Source organism: Dromaius novaehollandiae, chromosome 4 (assembly GCF_036370855.1).
Source record: "Dromaius novaehollandiae isolate bDroNov1 chromosome 4, bDroNov1.hap1, whole genome shotgun sequence".
NCBI classification, from domain to species: Eukaryota; Metazoa; Chordata; class Aves; order Casuariiformes; family Dromaiidae; genus Dromaius; species Dromaius novaehollandiae.
The window spans coordinates 15,360,635-15,381,788 of NC_088101.1; the positions used below are offsets into that span (position 1 = coordinate 15,360,635).

At 38.0% G+C, this 21,154-nt stretch overlaps 1 protein-coding gene across 1 annotated transcript in view; it reads left to right on the top strand.

Annotated features, from left to right (window-relative positions):
* GRID2 (glutamate ionotropic receptor delta type subunit 2) overlaps positions 1–21,154 on the top strand; it is a 716,389-nt gene that overhangs the window by 131,605 nt on the left and 563,630 nt on the right. Inside the window, exon 2 of the mRNA XM_064510476.1 lies at positions 16,641–16,796. Coding sequence (XP_064366546.1) covers positions 16,641–16,796 — 156 coding nt within the window. The remainder of the gene's footprint in view (positions 1–16,640; positions 16,797–21,154) is intronic.

Consider the following 21,154-nt stretch of genomic DNA (forward strand, 5'->3'; position numbering starts at 1 on the left):
AGTATGAGCTAAGCTAAGTTCTTAGCATTAGTTTCCTGTGGTTGATACAAACCTTTCTGTCTGTCGAGTTTCCATGCCCTACCAGAATTCAGTCCCCAGATAATCCCCAGGGCTCGTCAAGAAACCGATTTTGAATGGTTTTGTTTGGGAGATGATGATGTGTGCTCAAGCCGTGCAGAGTTATCAGGCAGTCCTGCTTGCTTTGAAAATCCATTAAAGAATATGGGCTAAGTGTCAAGCGTTTCCTGAGACCCACTGCGTGTTTCAGGTTTCTCTGGAAATGTGTCACAAATAATCTCTATGAAAATTAGTTCTAGTTTCTCAAGCAAATGCTTTGATTATATCCCCACCAATACTGCTTCAGTACATCACCAATACTGCTTCAGTACATGAGCAGCGTACGTAGGTGAAAGATAGGGATTAGTCTCTCTGCAGTGATTATTGTATCTGGTACTTAAAACTCTTTTGCAGACTCTCTTTTTATTGTAATTATAATAAATATTTTTTAAATATAAGTATTATTTCCAGTATCTTAGGACAACATGGCAGCTGCGCGCTTTGCAGCAGAATCACCACTCAGTCTTTGCAATTTGTATGAAAACATGACCCGTTTATCACTGTAGAAGTTACTGTGGATAGGCTTGTTTCTGCAACCCCCGACTTTCAGGAGATAACGCTCAGATTTTGATAGGGCTGCTTACAACTGAAAATAGTATTCAGTAGTGATAAGGATGCAAAAAGCAGCCCAGGAGATACTGGAGGCTATTTTCAAGTATCAGATTTGTTTCTTGCTTAAGCAAGAGCAGAATTAGAACTGATAGGGTGGTTTTTCTTTTAATTTCTGATACGCTTTTCTTTTTCTTTACAAAAAAGCAAGATGCAGCTTTCTAAGGTGCAGCTACATCAGTTTAATTTGTAATGAACTGTAACAGAACTGAATTCTGGCAGTACTGCAGTCAGAGTTTGAGTCAACTTACGTGAGACATTAAGAGTCATGAACTAGTTGGCTGGGAACCTGGACAGTATGCAGAAATATCCGGACTGAAGTGTTACCACTGGAAGAAGAAGTGTTGCTTGGGAGACTATGGGCCATCCTATGGACTTGGTCAGTGATTACACAGAATACAATTTTGTGTCTATTGTCCACTTCTGTTGATGTTGTAAATAACTATCCAGACTGGAAACAAAACTCCATTGACTACAGGGCAAACCTTGCGCTGTTTTAAGCACAAAAGGCTGATATGGAGCCATTTGACAACAGAGTTGCGAGATCATGTTTCATAAAATGTAGTAAGTGCTAATTAGCTTTGAATAGATGAAAGAATAACTAATCAATCTTGTAAACTAATTAAAAATGCTGTTCTTTTTAGTATAGTTCTACAGTTAAGAGTTTTAGGTTACCTTTCTATAATATTTTTCTTGCTACACTTACAGAAATCTGAAGATAGCCCTTTGAGAGATCATTGGTTGTATTAGTTAAATAAGACTTTATTTAATTTATTTGCACAGAAATATACCAAAAACATAAAGTAATTCTCAAAGTTTGCAGCCATTTCCACAAAATCTATTAGGTCTCTTAACCTATTCCTTTACAAGGGTGTAAACGAAATTCTTTGTTTCCTTAAGAATCTCTCTTTTATCGATCTGTGTTTGTAAGTATCTTAATAGTGTATACCCTAAATTATGTTGAGGAAAATCTTTGAGATTTCCAAAATGCCTGCCTTGGTACCAGAATAGGTTGTATTTTCACTGTAGTGGATGCAGAGTGATCCTTAGGTCTGCAGATTGCCATTGATTCTTTAAACATTTTGAGAAGCATAAGCTACAAAATAAAAACATCATTGATGAAAAGTGCATGGATAGCTGTACCTCCTAGATTCTTAGAAGAAATTATCTTCTTATAAGAGTTTATTGGAAAGTGTTTGGCATTTAAACAGTGTAGACTGCTGTCCAATCACTCTTAATCATCATTTGATTATGTATACAGCACATGATTTTTTCCCTTCTCTTAAAGTGAATTCGGATATTATTTTTCATCCTGGAATACTCTCTAATTTTTCTGAGAATAACATGACCTCATATAATGAGAATAAACTGAACTGTGTGCAGAAGATGTAGGCAATATGCAAATCCATACCTGTAGTATGCCAGGCAGGCTTTTCTGCAGTCATATAGAGGAAGGCTACACTTGGATACTGTTATTTGTGGAAATATAGATGAAAATCATAAGGATTTATAACGATTCAGCAGCACAAAGGTTTACTTAAGTGAAGCAGAAGTGACCCCATGAGCTTTCTTCTGATTTACTGGTCTTTTGGATGTTTATGTTGCTTTTGGGGGTGATCACCATCTCTGTGAAATTTGAAGCTTGAGATGTGAACTTATATGTAATGGACTATACCTGCTAACATTGAAGAATTATAATGGAATAGTTAATCTTCATTAGCTTTGTCATTCTTGCACTTTCTAGAATAGAACTTAAAAATCCCAAATAATCTATAACTGAACAGTTTGATTATGCTTTAAAGAAAGCTCTTCTTTCCCTGTGAAAATGTGATGTACCATTTCTCTTTGATGGAAACATGTTCTCCTTTGGGGGGAGGGAGAGAGAGAGAGAGAGACTCCGTGACTATGCATAGATGATAATTTTATATAGTGTTCCCTCTGTGAGCTTGTACATGCTCTTTCATGTTTTTAATCAGTTTTGTGTAATTTCATACTACTTATTTCAGTAATTTCAGTATTTCTGTAATTTCAGACTTGCTTATTGTGGACTGTGACTGTAAGAATGTGACCTTCTACAGTATCGTTTTTATTTATGCACACCATATAGATAGGAAAGGGAATTTTTCTGCTACCTTATAGGTAGAAATATTGAGTCGTTTTCTTAGAACCAAAATATTCTAAGTCTTTCTCTTTGAGTCTGAGTAATGGATTTCTCTCTAGTTTTCTGTAGGTATGTATTCAGACAGAGAGAAACAGGGTAAGGAGGAGCAGAGACTAAAAGCTGCTGAGGATAGGATACTCCAAAGCCACTTTACTTGAGGTGAAATACTCAGCTTTATGTATTTGGTAGGTTAAAAGAAAACCTGGCATAAAACCTACATCGCCTTGTGGGGCTTAGTTCAGAAACACGCATGGTCTGTATGTGTGTCATGGGCATATTGCAGTAAGTTTGTTCTGGGATTCTCCTGAGATGACCAAAGGGGAAAGCTGAAACTTCAGCCAGAGTGCCTCCTGGCTTCTGTAAGCACGGACTGATGAAAAAGATGTGCTTTTAAACCTTGCCCTTTCCAGGAAGGAGCAAGGTTATGAGAATGGGAAGCAGGGAAGCATGTTACGAAAATCCTTTGGGTTTTAGAGCCCTGAACCTTCTGCAGGAGTCAGATGCGTAAATTCCCTGACCTATGAAATACATGGGAAAGTGGGGTGGTCCTGCACCTTCCTACTGTATATTAGAATATTGTTTCAGGAATTCAGAAAAGGTGTCAAAGATCCCTATTCAGTTTCTTCCTCTGTCTCAGAGGTTTAAGCTCTGTGTCCCATCATATTATCTTGACCACCATCACAATGTCCTACTGATCTTCAGCAAAGGTTTTCTCAGCCCTCCTCAAAATGTTCTACTGTCCAGAAGGTAACTGGAAAATCATTGATACAAAATTCATGAATGTAAAGGAGGGATGGGGAGAGAAATGTGGGAAGACTCTGTAGGGCGATGACTTAGCTGGCAGGGATGTATGTGCAAAGGATGTACATTCTTGCCCTTGTTTGGTACCTGGCATAAATTTTACTTAGTGTTTAAGGGAGGCTCGTTTTGGTGTTCTGTTTATAAGACCAAAGAGGAAAGTAATGTAATCTATGTGACTTAAAAAAAAAAAAAAGAAAAAAGAAAAAGGTGGAAGTGCTATCATGTACAAGTGATAAGATGCAATTCAAGACTATTTTTTCCTCAAAGAACCTGTGAAAGGAACCATCGGGAGATGTTGCACTGAGATGACTAAAGACTGGAAGGGTAGTGCTAAAATAAAATGCTCTACAATCCAAGAATCAGGGAAATGCTGTTTGCTTGCCCTGTCAATCCAATGTAACTTTTTCTGTAGTGTATTATGTATTTTTATGAGGCTTTTTTTTGGCAACAGAGAGGAAGCTGAATTTTGTTTATGACACCGAGCATTGCAACCTACAATTAGACTTTAGAGCTGTGTATCTGAGTACCGACTCATGCTGCATTATATCTGGCACAGAGGGTGTGGGAGAGGAGATGCGGATGTGAATACTCGCTGTAGTCCCAGTTCTTCAGTAGATATTCCTCTGAAATAAGGGCCAGGTTAGTATGCATCCTTTGTTATTATGCAGCATGTCAAGCACTTAGATCTCAATTCAAGTCATAGGCAGAATAGTTTCCCCCTTCCTCAAGAATTTTATTGCACAGTAAACCTTGCTTTGCTAACAGGAAAGGATTGTACAATGTGGATCTAGAGTGGAAAATCATCAGTTCAGTAAAGAAATGCTCCCCTTAAAAATAAGAGTTTTGGAGTCATCCTTGCAATATCTAATTCCTTGAACTGCCCCGTCTATTACTACTAAATATCCAGTAATGACATCTTAGGCATCCTCTTTTAGCTTGGAAACAGATCAACAAGGAGAAATACCAAAAAAAAAAAAAAAAATCCTCTCACAAATCAGTTGTGGTTGGAAGAGGCTGAGCTTCTGATGAAGTCATTTAAGTGCAAAAGAGAGCAGAGTTTGGATTCTAGAGTTGAATATAACATGCATGCTTGTGCTTTGTAAAATCATTTCCCAGTTTCTTTTGATGTTCAGATTTCCTATATACACTGATTATTGGGATCATTCCCTCAAAGTTTAGGAAATTAGTTTTATAAGCAACATCTTCCCCTGAGCTAGTTAGCTAGGAGAGTTGCTAATACTAAAAGTGACCAGAAGAAGAACAATATGAAGGTTATGCTTCTTGCATGGGTTTCCCTGTGCATTCCTCACTTGGGTATTAATCAAATACGTGAGAAAATAAAATGCATATTGTTTACAGGTAGTGTTCTGCTGAGGCAAAGAAAACGAAATCTCGAGCTGTTCCCAGTATGTTGGTAGCAGGAATTGTTTCAGGTTATACTAGCACTTTGTTAAAAAAGAAAATCTATTCTTATGATAACGGGGAGAAGTGGCATGTTTTTTTTCTTTATCCTTTTTGCAGAATAATAAGAAAATTTTGTCAAAATATTCTGCCGATTACTGGTTACAACTGACTGTGCTGCCAAGGTACTTCTTCATTCTTAACTTCAGTTGGCTTTTCACAAACTTGAAACAATTAGTAGAGGCCAGGTAACAGTAAAAATGATTGTATCTCTCCAGAAGTATCACTTCTGGAATTTTTTTTGTTTTATTTATTTTCCAGTCTGTACATTGCATAAATGGAATAAATCATCAGTTTTTATTCATTAGATTCTTCTAATTTTAACAGGCAACTAATTACTGTGTGTCTGAGCAAGTCACTACACATATGTTTATGCTTAGTCTGTAAAATGGGAATATAATTACTCACTTGCATATAGCTCTTCAGAAGTGGTTCTAGGTTTCATTAGAAATTCAAAGATCTAGTTTTTGTCTAGTTTTACAAAAAATATTTGTGAACCTAATTTTATTTATTCCTTCTATGGTTATTTCTCTAAATGGTAGAGCACTAGGTTCATTTTAAGTCTCACAGCTTTCAAATACATAACTTGTTCATCAGTATATGGAGCTAAATTATTGCATTTCTACAGAGAAAGTCATTTTTTTTCACTTCAGAAATGTCTGTTTCTTTGGAAGGGAGATTGTTACATTAGGCATTCTCAGCCTCAGGTCAACAAATAGCCTATTCTATAGCACACTCTTAGGAAGCCTTCTAAAAAGCTGGGAAAGAGGTATTGGAAGTGAATATTTGGGTTGAAAGAGGTGTCTGACATATCCACAATTTATGTAAATAGCTCAACTGCTACCTTACTCCTACCTTAAGTTTGCCTGCTCAGATCATAAAAATAATAGAAGCCACCTGAAGAAACAGCTGTTCTTAATTCTTCACTGAGTTTCTGTTTTAAAATTGGAAATTATGACTTTAAAATTTCTTTTGCGGACTTACTATATACTGCACCCTGGAAACTACTACTCAGCAGAACTTCACTACATTTAATTCATTTGCAGTGAGGCTTTGGGAAATGTAAATTCAGAGACATTTTACATGACAGAGTTACAATTTTCAGAGAGCTTTATATTGATGAAGAACTGTAGGTTTATTAAAAACAAAACATCAAGTAAAATTGTAGCTGAGAATTGAAGGCATTTGAAGAAGGTGTTTTTGGTCATATTGGGGAAGTCTCATGTAGGATGACATTAAACTTTCCTTATTCTCAATCCCCATACTTTTTCTTATGCCCTTTCCCAAATATAAGCACATTTAGCAGAATTTATTGGAAGAATTTTTTGAAATAAGAAGTCTAACTCTGATCATGTGTGAGTTATATTCTGTGATTTTATAGACACAGATGTAAATTATGAACCAGGAAACTAGTCTATTATTGTCTTTAACATAGTTAATAGAAAAGAAGATATGGCAAAGAAAAATGGCAAGCAGGTTAAGTATTTAACATCCATGTTCACGAAGTCACTGTAAGCCTATAGCTCTGAACGTTTGGAGATAAAATATTAGAGCAGGATGGGTTGTCCTGTTAGCAAAATCATAAAATACCACGTTTACAGTGAAGGGGATAACACCAGTTCAGCAAAGTCTGGTCCAAGAAGCAAGTAAGAAATGTCTGAATGGAAACAGGGCTGTTTGTGCCCTTTTTGGAAAGCGACTCACTTTTCCTTGTTCATTGTGGCAAATGTGAATTTGTAAACCTCTAAAAAACATTTTCAGTGCATGACAGCTTTATGTAGTTATTCTGCTCGTGGGTATTTCGTTTTTGCACAAAATGATCACTGTGAAAAACAATAATAATTTTTGTTAGAGTGTTTAGAGGCCATTTAGCTCTCAGAAACATACCCGTTAGTAAAAGTAACCTCTCTCTCTGAGTTCTTTAAAAAAACCTGCTTCTAGACTTGTTACCTTCTGCGTCACATGACAGTGCAAGAGGTTACATATATTAATTTTCAGCTGAAATGTAAATGATAGGACAGGATAATCCTGCCTTGGCAAGAAAACAGGCTACCTGACTATGAGACTCTCATATATGAAGGGTTCTCCCTTTACCATTCAAAGAGTGTGTTTGCATGCAGATTTACTGAACGCCTCTATTCCAGCAGAATAAAACCCTACCTTAAAGAAAAGAAAAGTAGTTTAAGTAAAGGATTAATTTCAGAGTCAGGGTTTACATTTTTAGACAGGCACATAATTTTTCAGTGCTGCTTTCCTTCGTGTTGTCATTTCATTTTTGACCGTGGTATTCATAACGCTACATGTGGGATCAGTTAAATTCTTGAAAGCAATCTATCTAGCAGGTATGCATCTGAACCGCTCTGTGAGCTGCCCGCTCAGCACCTCTTGCTCAATCTTAAGAATGAGGTCTACAACAAGGAGGCCTAGTTACAGTACTTGAGAAATAATGTCTTATACCAGTAATATCATCCCATAGGCAAGCTATACTGTCCATGCCCATATTTCAGTGTTGTAAGCCACTGCATTTAAATGCTTAAACTATTTGGAGCAAAAGGCTTGAGTAAATTTTAAAATGAAATAGAAAGGAAAAAAGAGAAAAATACCCTCAAAAAAAGTTCACTGAAATCTTTGTACCTTCATGTCAGGCTGTGTGTATGTGAGTAGGCATATGTTTGTATCTTGACGACATCTCCAGCATTTTGGTAATCTCGTTGTCCACAAATGTCAACTAGAATAAGGTGCTGTAGTTGCTCCATGCCATAAAGTAATGGCTTAGCAGCAGTCTTCGCTCCATCTCTAGCTAGCAATATGAATCATTTGATATTTTAACATTATTTCATCTTTCAAAAATTACAAAGCAGAATTCCACATAGAGCAAGGAGTACAAGGGCTGAAGATAGTAAGCAATGATAAATGCTTAGGGATAATTTAGGATTTTTAGGATGCATTCATTCATGTTGACATTGTCTCGTTGAGATGTCCTTGCAGTCACAGTGGAGGCTAGTAAAGATGAAGAAATGTTTTCTTGAGTCAGTATTTACTCTGGTTCTAAAATAACATATAAGCAAGCTATTAGTGTACATTATAAAGTTTCTTTCTAATGTTTCTTTCAAGAGTGCAGATACTATTCAGCAAGTTTATTATCATTGCACTAACTTTCTGTATGGGATATTCATAATAATATGGCAATAATATCTACCAGACCAGATGCTTTTCACAGCTAGACCCCAACTTGATAGTTATGGATATGATAGAAAAATGAAAAGCCACTCGTTATTATCAGCTCATTTGTTGCATAATGAATGTGATATTATCGCTGTAGTTAATCGCCACATCAAGTCTACAGTGGAACAGCGCATAGAGCACATCTTTATTCTTATCCTGTGAAAGGTATATAGTCTATAAAATGCATTTTTTATGTGATGATAATATTTTGCCACACCACATATGCAAAAGTAGATAGCAGTTTCCAGCTCAACAGTTGGCATTTGCGCAGTACTTGTGAATTAGCAGGAGATGCTTTGTGATTGGGTGTGCAATCAAGTAGATAGCCACAAACAAATGCAAGGTGCATGCCAATTGTTATTCCTTTGCTACAGTAGTTTTTACACCTGTGTGGTACTGAAAGGTTATTTAAGTTAATGAGAATATAGAGCAATTAAGAGGCTTTGTTATTTACCTGGAAATTTTCCGGAATTGCCTTTTTTAGATGACTTTAATTATAGATTTTATAGAAAAATAAATGCACCTGAACCAATACATTTGTTATGGGAGTGCAGTGTTATGCCATCCTTTTCCTCTGCTTTCCTCCTCCTCATGCTCTTTAGTCAGGAATGTGCCTTCCCAAAAATGCCTTAGCAAATTACAGCCATTTGTACAATGAGATTGATGAGACTCAGCAGAAGAATTTAACAAGTTGTATCATTTGTTGTATTAAATGATGGTTTAGAACTGGAGAACAATTAGAAATGTGTGTCAGGATGAGCTCAAAATAAATCAACTGCGACTGGAAAGTGTTCGTGCTTGTGCATATGTGCCCGACAGTGTAAATAAAGAGGATAAGAACTGAGAGTCTGTTCTTTCCAAATGTGAGCATAATTCCCCGTGACACTGATGTGTATCCACAATGCTGTGATAGAAGTAAACAGAAAAAGATCTAATGTGCTTGATAGCACTGCAGACTGTGAGAGTAGTGATTCTCACAGTTTCTGAAGAGCTCCACGGTTCTCCAGCACCTATCGTGGCCAAATGAATTGAGCCAAGACCACTTCTAAACTTATTAAAACTAAATCTTATCAAAAGGCAAAGCAAAGACAGTTGGTTCCATACCTTCAGGCTTGTGTTTCTTCTTTCCTACAATTTCTTCATTGCTCCTAAATTAATGGGTTTGACATACAATACCAGGAGCATTGGCTCTCAATATGTTTAAATCCATTCAGAAAAGCTTGTAACATAAAAAGCTGAGTCTCTATTTTCTTTGTCAACCTGTCAAGGCACCTCAAAACTGCCAAAGCTGGGTTTTAAAAAAGCTGACTAGCTGACTTTAGGAAAAAAAGGTAATGCAGTGGAATATCCTCCTGTAGTCAAATCATTTAAAACAAATAACAGACCTCAGAAACGGGCAATGCTATATGGGTGTTTCACTGTGAGATTGGGACATGAAAAAACAACCCTGCCTCAGCAGCAGAATGCAGACACTTCTCTGTGTTTAGATGATAACTACATTTTTATTACTTTCATTGTATTTGAAACAGACTTTGCCTCTAGCAGTTTGACAGATTGAAATACCTGTAAAATTCCTCATTCTCCCCTTTGCTTCAAATATTTAAAGTTACAAAACAAAAGCAAAATATTGGACAAATTGCTATATCATTTACATGATGTTCCAGCTACATAGCTGCACGCCATAGAGGGGGGTTAGTAGATTTAAAGCGGCAGAGACATGGACCATGTATTTTTATGACGTACCTCATCGAATGAGCAGAGGTGCCTTCCGCAGCGGTGAGGGAAGTGGTGCCCTACAAAGTCAGCGGTGCCATATTAAGCTCGGCAAAGTTCTTCATCACTTACCTCATTTGAGATGTGACTTGAGAGAGCTGATTCATGTGCCTGGAGTTAGGTTCATGCATCAAAAGTATTGCTGAACTCAGGTGTGAATACAGAAACAGAGTGGAAAACTGTTTCATTTTCCAATCTAGCTCTTTAATCTTTAATTTGAGTGCTTTGTCCTACTAAAAGCATAGCTTCTCTAATCCCTGAAATACTGGTAACGTACAATTCATTTGTGTATGTCCAACAGATTGCAGAATAAAGCTGCCAAGATTGATAACAAATGAAGGGAAGGTGGTTTCTCTGGATAATAATGTTTGTGGTTGTGGCTTTCTTTTTTTCTTCTTTTTAGTGTAAAAGCCTACTGTAGTATGGTTAGGTGCAGACTGTGTATTTACTCACTCTGCAATTTTTTCATTGGACAGTAAAATTAAAAATGGATGTCGTTTGTAATCAGAAATGATTAATGAATGTATTTTGGAGACAGCAAAGATCTTTCCTTTCTGCGTGCAGGCATCTATAATGTACAGTCAAGCACTGTCAATAACCTCGGCAAAACTGGCATTGCTCACATTTAGAAGGACAACAAGCCAAAGAAGTCTGCTCATAAGGAAAAATAGAAATAAACCTTTACAGAAGTCAACTGAAAAAAAAAAAGGGACAGTAGGCCTTTGCTTCTTTAACTTTAGTGATCTTGCATCAGTGGAAATCCAGAAGCTACAGTGCAGTTTCTCTGATCTCCCACGTGGCACTTTAAGTCACAAGTGCACCTTCCATATGTATATATAGATTTAGTGTATGCAAACTCATTTTCTTAAATTGATTATTTTAATTTTCTTTTGCATGCCTGACCATATGTAATGAAAACTATGTGCTGATGTGTAGTTCAGTTTCACGTGCTGCACTTGTAAAAAATACTAGCAGGAGCAGAACTCCCACCTTTACATTTTTTTGAGGAGGGCCATTACTTTCCCTTTGTTCTTCTGCAGTGTGTTTCCTCTTTATGTTTGACAGAGCTATGTTGGCAGTCGGCTTTATCGTTCCAGAGAGAAAGAGCTGCCCTGCTTGTTCCATGCAGGGGGGATACGGTGTTGGTGCTCCTGGGCCTGTCCTGCATTCTTGTTTGCCATCATCATAGGAGCTGTGAAAGTCTTTAAATAAATAAATTAAAATAGTGTTTTCAAATAGTTCAGCATGTCCTGGCCTACATTCTCTTTGATGAGATGCTCTCTAGAAGTAAGATTTTCTTCTAAAACTTTGTCATCTTAAAAGAGAAAGATAAAGCATGCTGATGTTTTCCCTTCATTTTCAGAATCAAGGTTCGACTGCATGTAGTAGACTGCCTGTCAGTCAACAGAGAAATCTACAGCAGCTCTAAATATGTCCTAAGTGAAATTCGGGGTCCAGCTGTACTAGTGCAGGCTCAGTGCTGTGCTAATGGGAGCTGCACACGCAAGAGAAGGTCTCTGCGTGACCTTCTAAATTCCTAAATGAGAGCAGCGAGACTGTCAAACATGTCAAGTCCCTCTTGTTCTTGTTGACAATAATTCCATTATGTAATTGGCCTTCTAATGCGCTATGCATATATTCATTCAGGCAGACATGATAGTATGCCGTTTAGCCAGGCATTTGCTGTTATAATTACAAATGAATGGGTTTTATACAACTTTCCCCAACAAATGGACACCCCTATGGTTTAGGTCTAGTAATAACAAGGGATTTTATTCTACACTATATTTCAGGATCTCAAATATCAATTGATTGAGTTAAGCTCCCAGAAAGCCATGTCTCCTAATGTTGTTTCACATCGGGGAGTGAGATCTGCGCTGATTTGCTCATAGTGCTGCAGAACTTCTGGGATGAGGTTAGGACTCAAAACTCCCAGCTTCCAGTTCAGAGTATTAAGAGCAAGACCATCCTTTGTCCACCAGCTGCATTAAGTTTCTCATTTAGAATAATAATGTGGTAACAGTTGAGAAAATATGGCATAATTGGATTTGGACACTGGTACAAACTGGAAAAATATCAGTGGGGACAAAGAATTTTCAAAGAAGCAGCAGTTGTTAAAACATCAGACGGTTGCTTAAAAAGGGTAGTGTTTTAAGGTTTAACTTTTTTTTCCTTTTCTCTCTAAACATTCCCAGACGTGTGAACTAGCAAATTTTTGGCCAACCTGTGTACAGCTTTTGTTGACAAGATGTGTGCGTGTGACGTTACGAGGTGAAGATCAAACTTATGTGCTGCAATGTGAACTCTGAATCCAATTTACAATGGCATTTAATCTGTATACTCCCTCTTCCTTTTGAAATGAGGTAGTTAATTTTGTGAGGCTAATACGGGGCACAGAGGTCCAAAAATGTCATGCTTTCATAGATAATAAGATTAAAATATTTGAAACCACTGCAGGCAGTGGACTTCCTCCTTTCTTAGTCAATAGAAACATGAACATTGGTTAAATCTCTTCACATTTCATCCTTGCAGTCATGACACATTTCCATCTGTTTTCTGGGTTGATTCTGGTAGACAGTGCAAATGATCCCAGAAATAGCTGATGATATATAATTTGGATTATATTTTTAATAAGTATAGGTCAATATGCCAAGTGATCTTTGATAAGTCTTTCTAATGATGTCATTGGTACTTAGTGAACTTATTGAATGTGCATATACTCATTTAAATTGACGGGTTTTTTGGTGATATTGTGGAGTGAGAATGAGGTAGTTAAACACACAGAATTTGCTACTAAGCTACAGGACATTATTGATATGCTCAGGGCTTTTAAAAAGCCAGTGGAGAATTACATTTGTGCTGTCCTCATCCAGATTCTGAAATAAAGCTGAAAGTAATGACATGCTAATAAAACAGGGGGGAAAACTGGTGCGAAGCACTTGCCGTGTCAGCATGTTGGCCGCTGATGCAATACTGGGAATACTCCTTGAGTATAGTTAGAAATGACATATTTAGTATGAGGCCTTTTTTAGCTGAGGTGGACTGTGGGGGTGGAAGAAAAACAAACAGTTTCTAATTTCTTAAAATTGTGAACACTTTTCCCCCCCCCTCCCTAATAGCGTCGTTTTCTAGAGAGCGAGTGGCATATAGTATAGGGAGGAATAATTTTGCTCCTTCTCCTTAACTGTTCATGACTCTCTGTAACAATTTTTCCTGTTGCTGAGAGAGAGTTCATTTTTGAAACAAGTCCAAATAAGTGTGAGGGTCATGCCAGTTCTCTGATTTTGTAGCTATATGAGAGGAAATGAGAAAGTACGCAGCTCCCACTGCGAGAGTAGTTTTGAAGTGTGATACCCTTTGTTTGTTTGTTTGTTTGTCATGGATAGAGGAATAAATTTGAAAGAATGAACTTCAAAACTTCAGTGTGATTGCAGTCCTCGGCAAGGAAAAACATTCAAACCAACACAAAAGTAGTTCAGGATTGCATTTACAGCTAGCTGAAAAAAACTTTGATAGACCCATTTCATATCGGAAAGTTCACCTCTACCAACAAGGAGATGACTCCTAAAATGTACATGTAAGAACAGGAATAATTTCAGAATGATTCAGGTAGTTCTGAATTTTCCAATTTTATTTAACAACTGAAATAAAACAGAATTTCAGAATCAATTAGGAAATAGGTTCCCTTCTCCTCACTCTTCCATGTGGAAGGTATAAGCTGCTGTGCAGTGCCATCTCCTGCAAGGAACAGTGCCGTATGTATCAAAAGCCTTATTTATGTAGCCTAATTAGGCACTCTAACGGATAGAGCGTTAACTTTTGAAAGAAGACAGTGTAATTCCTGCTAGGAAGCTGAGGCAGGAGCTATGGTTGCAACTTTTTTGTAATACATTTATACCTGTGTTTATTTTACCTGTGGAGACATTCCTGGACTAGAGCACGAGTAACACCTGATTTTTGAAAGGTGTCTCATTTAAAAAGTCAGACGCAGTATTGGTTAGAGAGGAAATTTGGAAATTTGTGTCTGATGGATGGAGCCCTAAATGAAGCAAGTAGCAGGCTGAGCAAAACTTGAGCAGTTGTATCGCAGTGAGGAAGAGCATCGTTTGTGAAGGCTGCATGAGGTTTCATCTGGGACAGTTCCTTGTGTGTCCTGACGCTCTCAGTGGTGGGATTTGTGTCAGGCTAAGAAATGGGAGAAAACGTGTGGGAGTTCATTAGGGATATCTGTGTGTGAAAGAAGGAAGAGAGAGTTTCAGCAAGAAGATTCATCTGTAGAGAAACAAGCCCAGACTGGAGGATGTACTGAAAAACAGAGTCTGGGGAGCAGCTCTCTGCAGTTCTCAGGCTGTGGGCTGCAGGGCATCTCCGTGGTGGCTCGTGCTCAGGGCACAACAGATAACTTGAACTTCTCTGTAGCCTCTGCTCAGTAAGCTATGTAGATTGTTTTGGGGACAAAGCCAGGTTTAAGATGGCATTTCCCGGTTGTAGAAAAAGAAGCTATATTCTTTGTTTTGCTGTGATGTTATGTGACAGAGTCAGCTGTGCTGTGAGCACGTATGAAATGGGTGCACCTTCACTTCCTTCCAGTTTTTTTACAAAAAATTACCCTAGAGCTTACTATTGTTATTTTCCAACTTCTTTTTTTTCCCCCTTCATTTTAGCTTTGTTACTTCCTTGCACTTGTAAAATAGTTCCTTCAAGTATTTATTAACAATATTTGTTAGGCCATGGAGTCGTCATAAGTGTAGTTATGCCCCCAAAAAGCAAGCATGTGTGTTTTTGGCTTGAAAAGAGCTATTTTATGAGATTAAAGAAATATTTTTAAGGTATGCCACTGAAAAATGTCTCTTGTACCTTGTACAAAAGTACTTAGGTACTTTTGTATCTAATCTTTTTTGTATCTTTGTACTTTTGTATCCATGCTACCTGGATACAAAAACAGCCTTCTTCATGGAGAAGACATAGTTCATGGCATCTTGCATACCAAGTGTATTCTCAGCCATATGCGACTTTGCTTTATGGAGCAAAATAAAACAAGGGACATAGAAATGGAGGCAAGGGAGAAAATGAATGTTTTCAGCTGAGATTTGCACAGAGATGACAGGTGAATGAGGTGGAGAGGTAAAGAACAGCTGTTCCAGATGGCAGCAGCTTCAGGAGGGAAAACGCTCGAGTCAACGCGGTCAGGTTGTATGAAGAGATGACACTCACATAGGATGAGTGGTGCTGGCAGGGAGATGAGTGTTGTAGGTCAGTGGAAAAAATATAAATAATGTATATGAAGTTTATTTCTCTTAAAGTAGACGCCTATAAATGAATCTTTTTTCACTTTTTTCCCTGCACTAATTGGCATTTAGCTTAAACGATTAGTTATCAGGATTTTTTATCTTTGTCTGCCTCACCACACGTGCTGCCATAGCTCAGTTTACTATTGACAACAGACATTCAAGGATGAATAAACCTGAAAACTAAGGAATTTTCATAATGATTAAAAATAGTTTCCAAAATCTGTTTTTGAAGCATCCCTTCTGTCTGTTTAATCCACTAACTGGAAAAGAAAGCTTTAAAGCTTCTGGAAAGTCTTCCTGGCCCTGATTTTGAGGTCTAACAATGTAGCATTCCTCATAAGATTGTGCTTTGAGCCCTTAACACTTAAGTAGTGATGCTAAAAGTACACTTTAAAGAAAGGAAGAAACGAAACTCTTCAGGTTAGCCTTGGAGTCCTTTTCCAGTGCACCTGAAGAATTGGCTGTGCAATCATTGAAAGTACCCCAGGAGCCTTTACTCTGCCAACTCCTCCTGAGTTTAATGGTTTCATGTTTACCATGCTCAGCTTGAATGTTTTGGGGGAAAGGCAGAGCTGTCGCTTTCTGTCAGATTTATAAAGTCAGAAAATTCTTTAATTAATTGATTGAACTTAATTTACTAACTTCAGTAGTCAGATGTTTTGCTGGTGTGATCATTCTACAAATCTCATAAAAATTACAACCGAAATAGTTTATATCAGCCACTGACCTGTCTCCTGATGGAGGTTGTCAATTTTAACTCATTTTCCCAGTGTTGCTGCTGTTCTGTGCTTATTTTCACCTCGTTTGAACTCTGTATTTTTTAATTGCGACTGGACAAGATGTTGAACAGATATCCTAGCCAGTTGTGGTCATTCAGTGTATTAAATGGCACCTTTGCAAAGGTAATTAGTTCTCATTTCTTGGCCACATTTCAACAGAGATAATTTGTTTTATGCCTACCCAGATTTCCCCAATGTTTCCAGTTGGAGTCAATGTTTCTCTTCACTTTGTGTCCAAAAATATAATGTAGAAATTCTGTATATTGTGAGTTGACTTTCTGGGCTTTGTGTTGAGAGAACCGCTCTTCAGGAACGAGCAAAGGGATGAGGTTATGGCATAAATATATGTTAAATTCTTATGGTTAATGCTTTGGGATAATGCAGGGTTAGAGGTGCGACATGATTTTTGTTCTTTTTTCCCAGGGGCGATTTTTGATGAGTCTGCCAAAAAAGATGAGGAAGTTTTTCGAATGGCAGTTGCTGATCTCAACCAGAATGATGAAATCTTACAGACAGAGAAAATCACATGTTCTGTGACCTTTGTGGATGGCAACAACCCATTTCAGGCAGTTCAAGAAGGTAGGACATGCGAACTGATTTTCTGATATTATTTCTGCAGAAGACATGCAAAGTGCTACCCTAACTAATAGCTTCCTTCCTTTATAAAAAAAATCATAATTTGTGTTGGCTTCTTTTTACATAGAATGTCAAAAATTGCATGAATTTAATTTTGGATTTGGGTGCTATGATTTGTGTCGCTGTAGTGACTTCAAGCAATAAACCTAGCTTTCATCTGTTTTGTAAGTAAAGGCTCTTGAGAGAGCGGTGAGAAGACAGTTTGCCTGCATCTTCCCTCTTTTGCAGGCTGTTTTGAGGCTATTGTCAAACAGATAGTCCTTACTTTATGACCTCTTAATACTACTTTTTGGTTTCATTTCACACAAATACCAGTGCTTACTTAGTTGGAAAACCTAGGTTGCTGTGGATAACCTTTTCAGCGCATACACCTGAAAAAGTTACCTATTTTATAGCAGGGCTTAGAGATAACCTGGTGACTCAGAAAGCTACCCGTGTCCAATATGATTTTGTACTCGCTCCATCCTTTGTCGTTTCTCAATTATTGCACAAGGGATGAGTATGTTGGTCTGAGCTCATGTGATAGCAGTAAGATGATAACACGACTCAATATTTGAAATCCTTCTGAGATGGATTAATAAGTCGCTGGTGTGACTGAAGAGTGGTCTGGAAAGACAGCTATATGAAGTATTTGAAAGTAGAGATTTGTATTTGTTTCCTAAGCATTTGTAGTTCTTCTGTTGTTCTAGCACAGTGACTTCATTCTGAGATGTAGAACGTATGCTCTTTATAGGCATATTACTAAATTATTTTGCTTATAAGAAAACAGTGTTATTTGCTGACTTTCTATATCCTTACTGGCTACTCTATATTGACCCTTGAAGTAAATAGATCTTGAAAGCTGAGGTAACTAACTTGCAAATGCTTGCTCTGATACCTGCAAATCAAAGGGAAATAGCTCTTTGGCTTCGATGGACTATTGACAAGGTAGTGCTAATAAAAATCTAATTAGTGTTAATATGATAATTTTTTATCGGTGGCATCCTTAATTTTTGGAAACTTAGGAATTCTTGATTTTGTTAAATTTCGCAAGAAGTTGATGGACCCATGTAATGGGAAGCATTACAATCTGGGCTTTGATTAAGGCTGAAGCGGAAAAGGAAGTACTTTTGAAGATAGTGTGGATTTCAGTCTTAAAAAAGAAAAAAAAAAGACATGAAAACTGAAGCTAGCAGATATGTTTAGAAGCCAGAAGGGAAAAAATGGGGAAGTGAGGGCAATCTTTTTAATGTGCTTTTTGCACTGTTAATATTTAGGGTTTTTTTCAATCCATCTGGGATGGATAATGCTGGGTGATGCTGACTTGTCTGTGATTAACACGGACAGTTAAGAATAAATTGCCTTTATCATAGTGTTGGAGCAGTAGCAAATTACTTCACAGAACTACCTTGTAAGCCCTGTGTTGGTTCAGCAACTTATTTATTTATTTATTACTTAGCGAAAGTAGAAGTGTCTAGTGAAGTAGAACATGCCAAAGGAGTTAATGACTCCATAATTCAATGCTGAATTACTCACTTTTTGCGAACAGATATGGTTGTCATTTTTTGAAAATATCTTAATACAGGCTTTAATTGAAATGTGAACGGAGTAGATTTGACATGTTTTATTACTACATGTCAGGGGGAGAGGTTCTGTTGTGATACTGATGAATCCAAGAAAATATTTGCTAGTAAAAGCTGTTTCCTGTAGATGCATATGTTGACCACAACTACATGGTTAGCACAGCCTCATATTCGCTGTCTGTTAAGTGCCTGCATTTTGTTTGGCATAATTTGACTGAAGGACAAAGGTTTCATCTTTTGCTTCTGTATCTCTGTGAACTTTTTCTCATCAGCCTGTTTTTCACAGGTGACGTGTTTCCCTTGAATTAGTTTTAACCAAATACAGAAGTTGTGCTGCAATATTTCTATTACTTTGCACCAAGTTCCTCTCTCTTTCTTTCATATCCTTTATCGCTTGCCCCTGTTCCTGACTGGTTTTCTTAAAGGTGCTGGTTGCAGGGGAGGAGGAGGACCTCTGTAACGGTTGCCATGTATTTCGTAGTTTCTCCCTTTAAAGAAAAAAAGAGTAAGACCTTGTATAAGTAAGAGTACACTGAGCCAAAAAGTACTATCCTAAACATCGAATTAATCATACTAAATACTCAGGCTATTTCTGCATCCAGTTTGTAAAAGAAATACTAGAACCAGGCAAAATTTGGTATTAAATGTGCATGAGATTGAGTATGCCTGAACTTGCCGTTTCCGTGCTCGTGTGGCCCTTTCCTGGAAGCGTAACAACACTCATGAGAGCCCGAGGTACTGTGGCCTCTGCTATCAAGTAGGATCTAAGGTACAAAAATTATACTATGGTAAACTGCCTGAAGCTTGCTTTTAGTTCATGATAAATTTTTTTTGTGTTTTTGATTTATTTTCAGGTATCTTGAAAAAAACATAAATAGCCTTTAAAAAAGTTTGCTAAAATGTTCATTTATGGTGTTAGACCCATAACAATAATTTAAAATTGATCAAAATTTGTCTAAAATACACCCCTTTTAATGAATAATGAAATTTTTTAAAAGCTTGTGTCGGATTTTGGATTTCAAAAACCAAGAAGCCATGAGCGAGGATCTGATAAAACAAGATGTCGCCACAGAGGCAAATTTACAAACATGTTTTTCATAACGATCCGCTAATGGGCAGCGTGTTTTATTCCTACCTTTAATTCCTTTTATTAGCAAAACTACAGCAAGTGACTCCTGAACAACGTACACATGAGCACTCAGATACTTTCTATTGATTTTTCTATGAAAGATAATTAATTTCCGAGGATCGACTGCTGTACTGTACTAAATGTTCTTCCCTCTGAATCTGGTTTTATAAATTATTATGGTGCCCTGAGATGTCTCCCATTTGTACCCTGGGGCATCTCGTTAGCAGGTCTGATTGGAGCTATGAAACGGCACCGCGAAGCTGAGCGGTTTTATGCCGGAAGAGCTGTGAGTGACGTGCCCCGTAATGCCACTGGAAGTGCCCTCGGGGACGATTTATAGGCATGTTACAGAGCGCGGAAATAGGAGATGAAATTGATTTTATTTAAGTTTGGGAGAATTTTCTCCCCCTCAGCGCACGCTCGGTCCTACGAGACCGGCAGCGAGAGAGGCGCCTGGCGTCGCGCAGCACGGCTCGCGTTTTCGGGCCACGTCGTCACCTGGCCGGGCGCGAGCAGGGCGCTGGGGGCAGCAGCAGGCGAACGCACAGCGCGGCGGCGATGGTACCTGCCCTTTATTTGGGCTCTTGAAGTATCGGTGAGAGTGAGAGAGGGAGGATGTTGCACCCGACCGTTTCGGCTGTGTCAAGCTCGGGTGCCGCTACGGGAAAGCAGGGCCTTCTTCCTGTGCGTAGGCAATGCGGCAAGCGCGGCTCATCCGTTTTCTTACGGTAGTAAGTCTGAATTTTAAGCACCGCAAAACAGCGAATTAAGATGCCACATTCACATTAGTGCTCTTAATAGTATCTATATTATAACAATAGAAACTTCACTTCCTTTCTTGGGAGACTTTAGGTTAGAGGTTATTTAAATACCTACACGCAGGATAGGCCTTCAAAGGGTTTAGAGTTCTACAGCATATTTAAACCATAACTGTTTTTGAAGAGAGACATGTTTCTGTATTTCATTTTAATGGGCTGGATTGTTTTTCTTTTTTCCATTGGGGAGTTTGGTCAAAATAAATACATCACTTCACTCTTGTTTGCCAGGAAATCACCTCTTTCTCTTACCCTTCTCTGACTTTTATTATTCTTGTGCTTGCTTTTATACACTAATAATTAAAGCCTCAGTGTTATCATTCTAGGCCTGCTATTCCTGCACATCCTTAATCTGTCATTAATAATATTATGTGGTTGCTGAACGGCTAACATGAAATAGGCGATAGCATGTGTGTTTTTGTGGGGTTCCTAGCTGAGTTACCTTGGTGGACAAACCGCTAAATCTCTGTTTCAGTCCACCACTAATGATCTCTAAACCACCCTTGTCTTCTAAATATTTTCCACAGAGCCATATTCTTGCAATACTGATTTACTCATAGTTAGGGGAAGCATTTTTGAATGATGCTGATATTCTTGTCCTCCATAATTGCTATCCCAAACCTCAGAGCAGGCAAGGGGAGGGAGGGAGGGGAGGTTTAGATAACTTAAACTGGAGGAAAAAATTTAGCTTCTGCTGATCTGCCTCCTCGGGCAGCACAGTTTCTGGAGCCCCCATGCTGCTGTTTCCACCTGCATGCGAAGAGTTATGGAGCAAACCCTGAAGGTGTTCCCAGT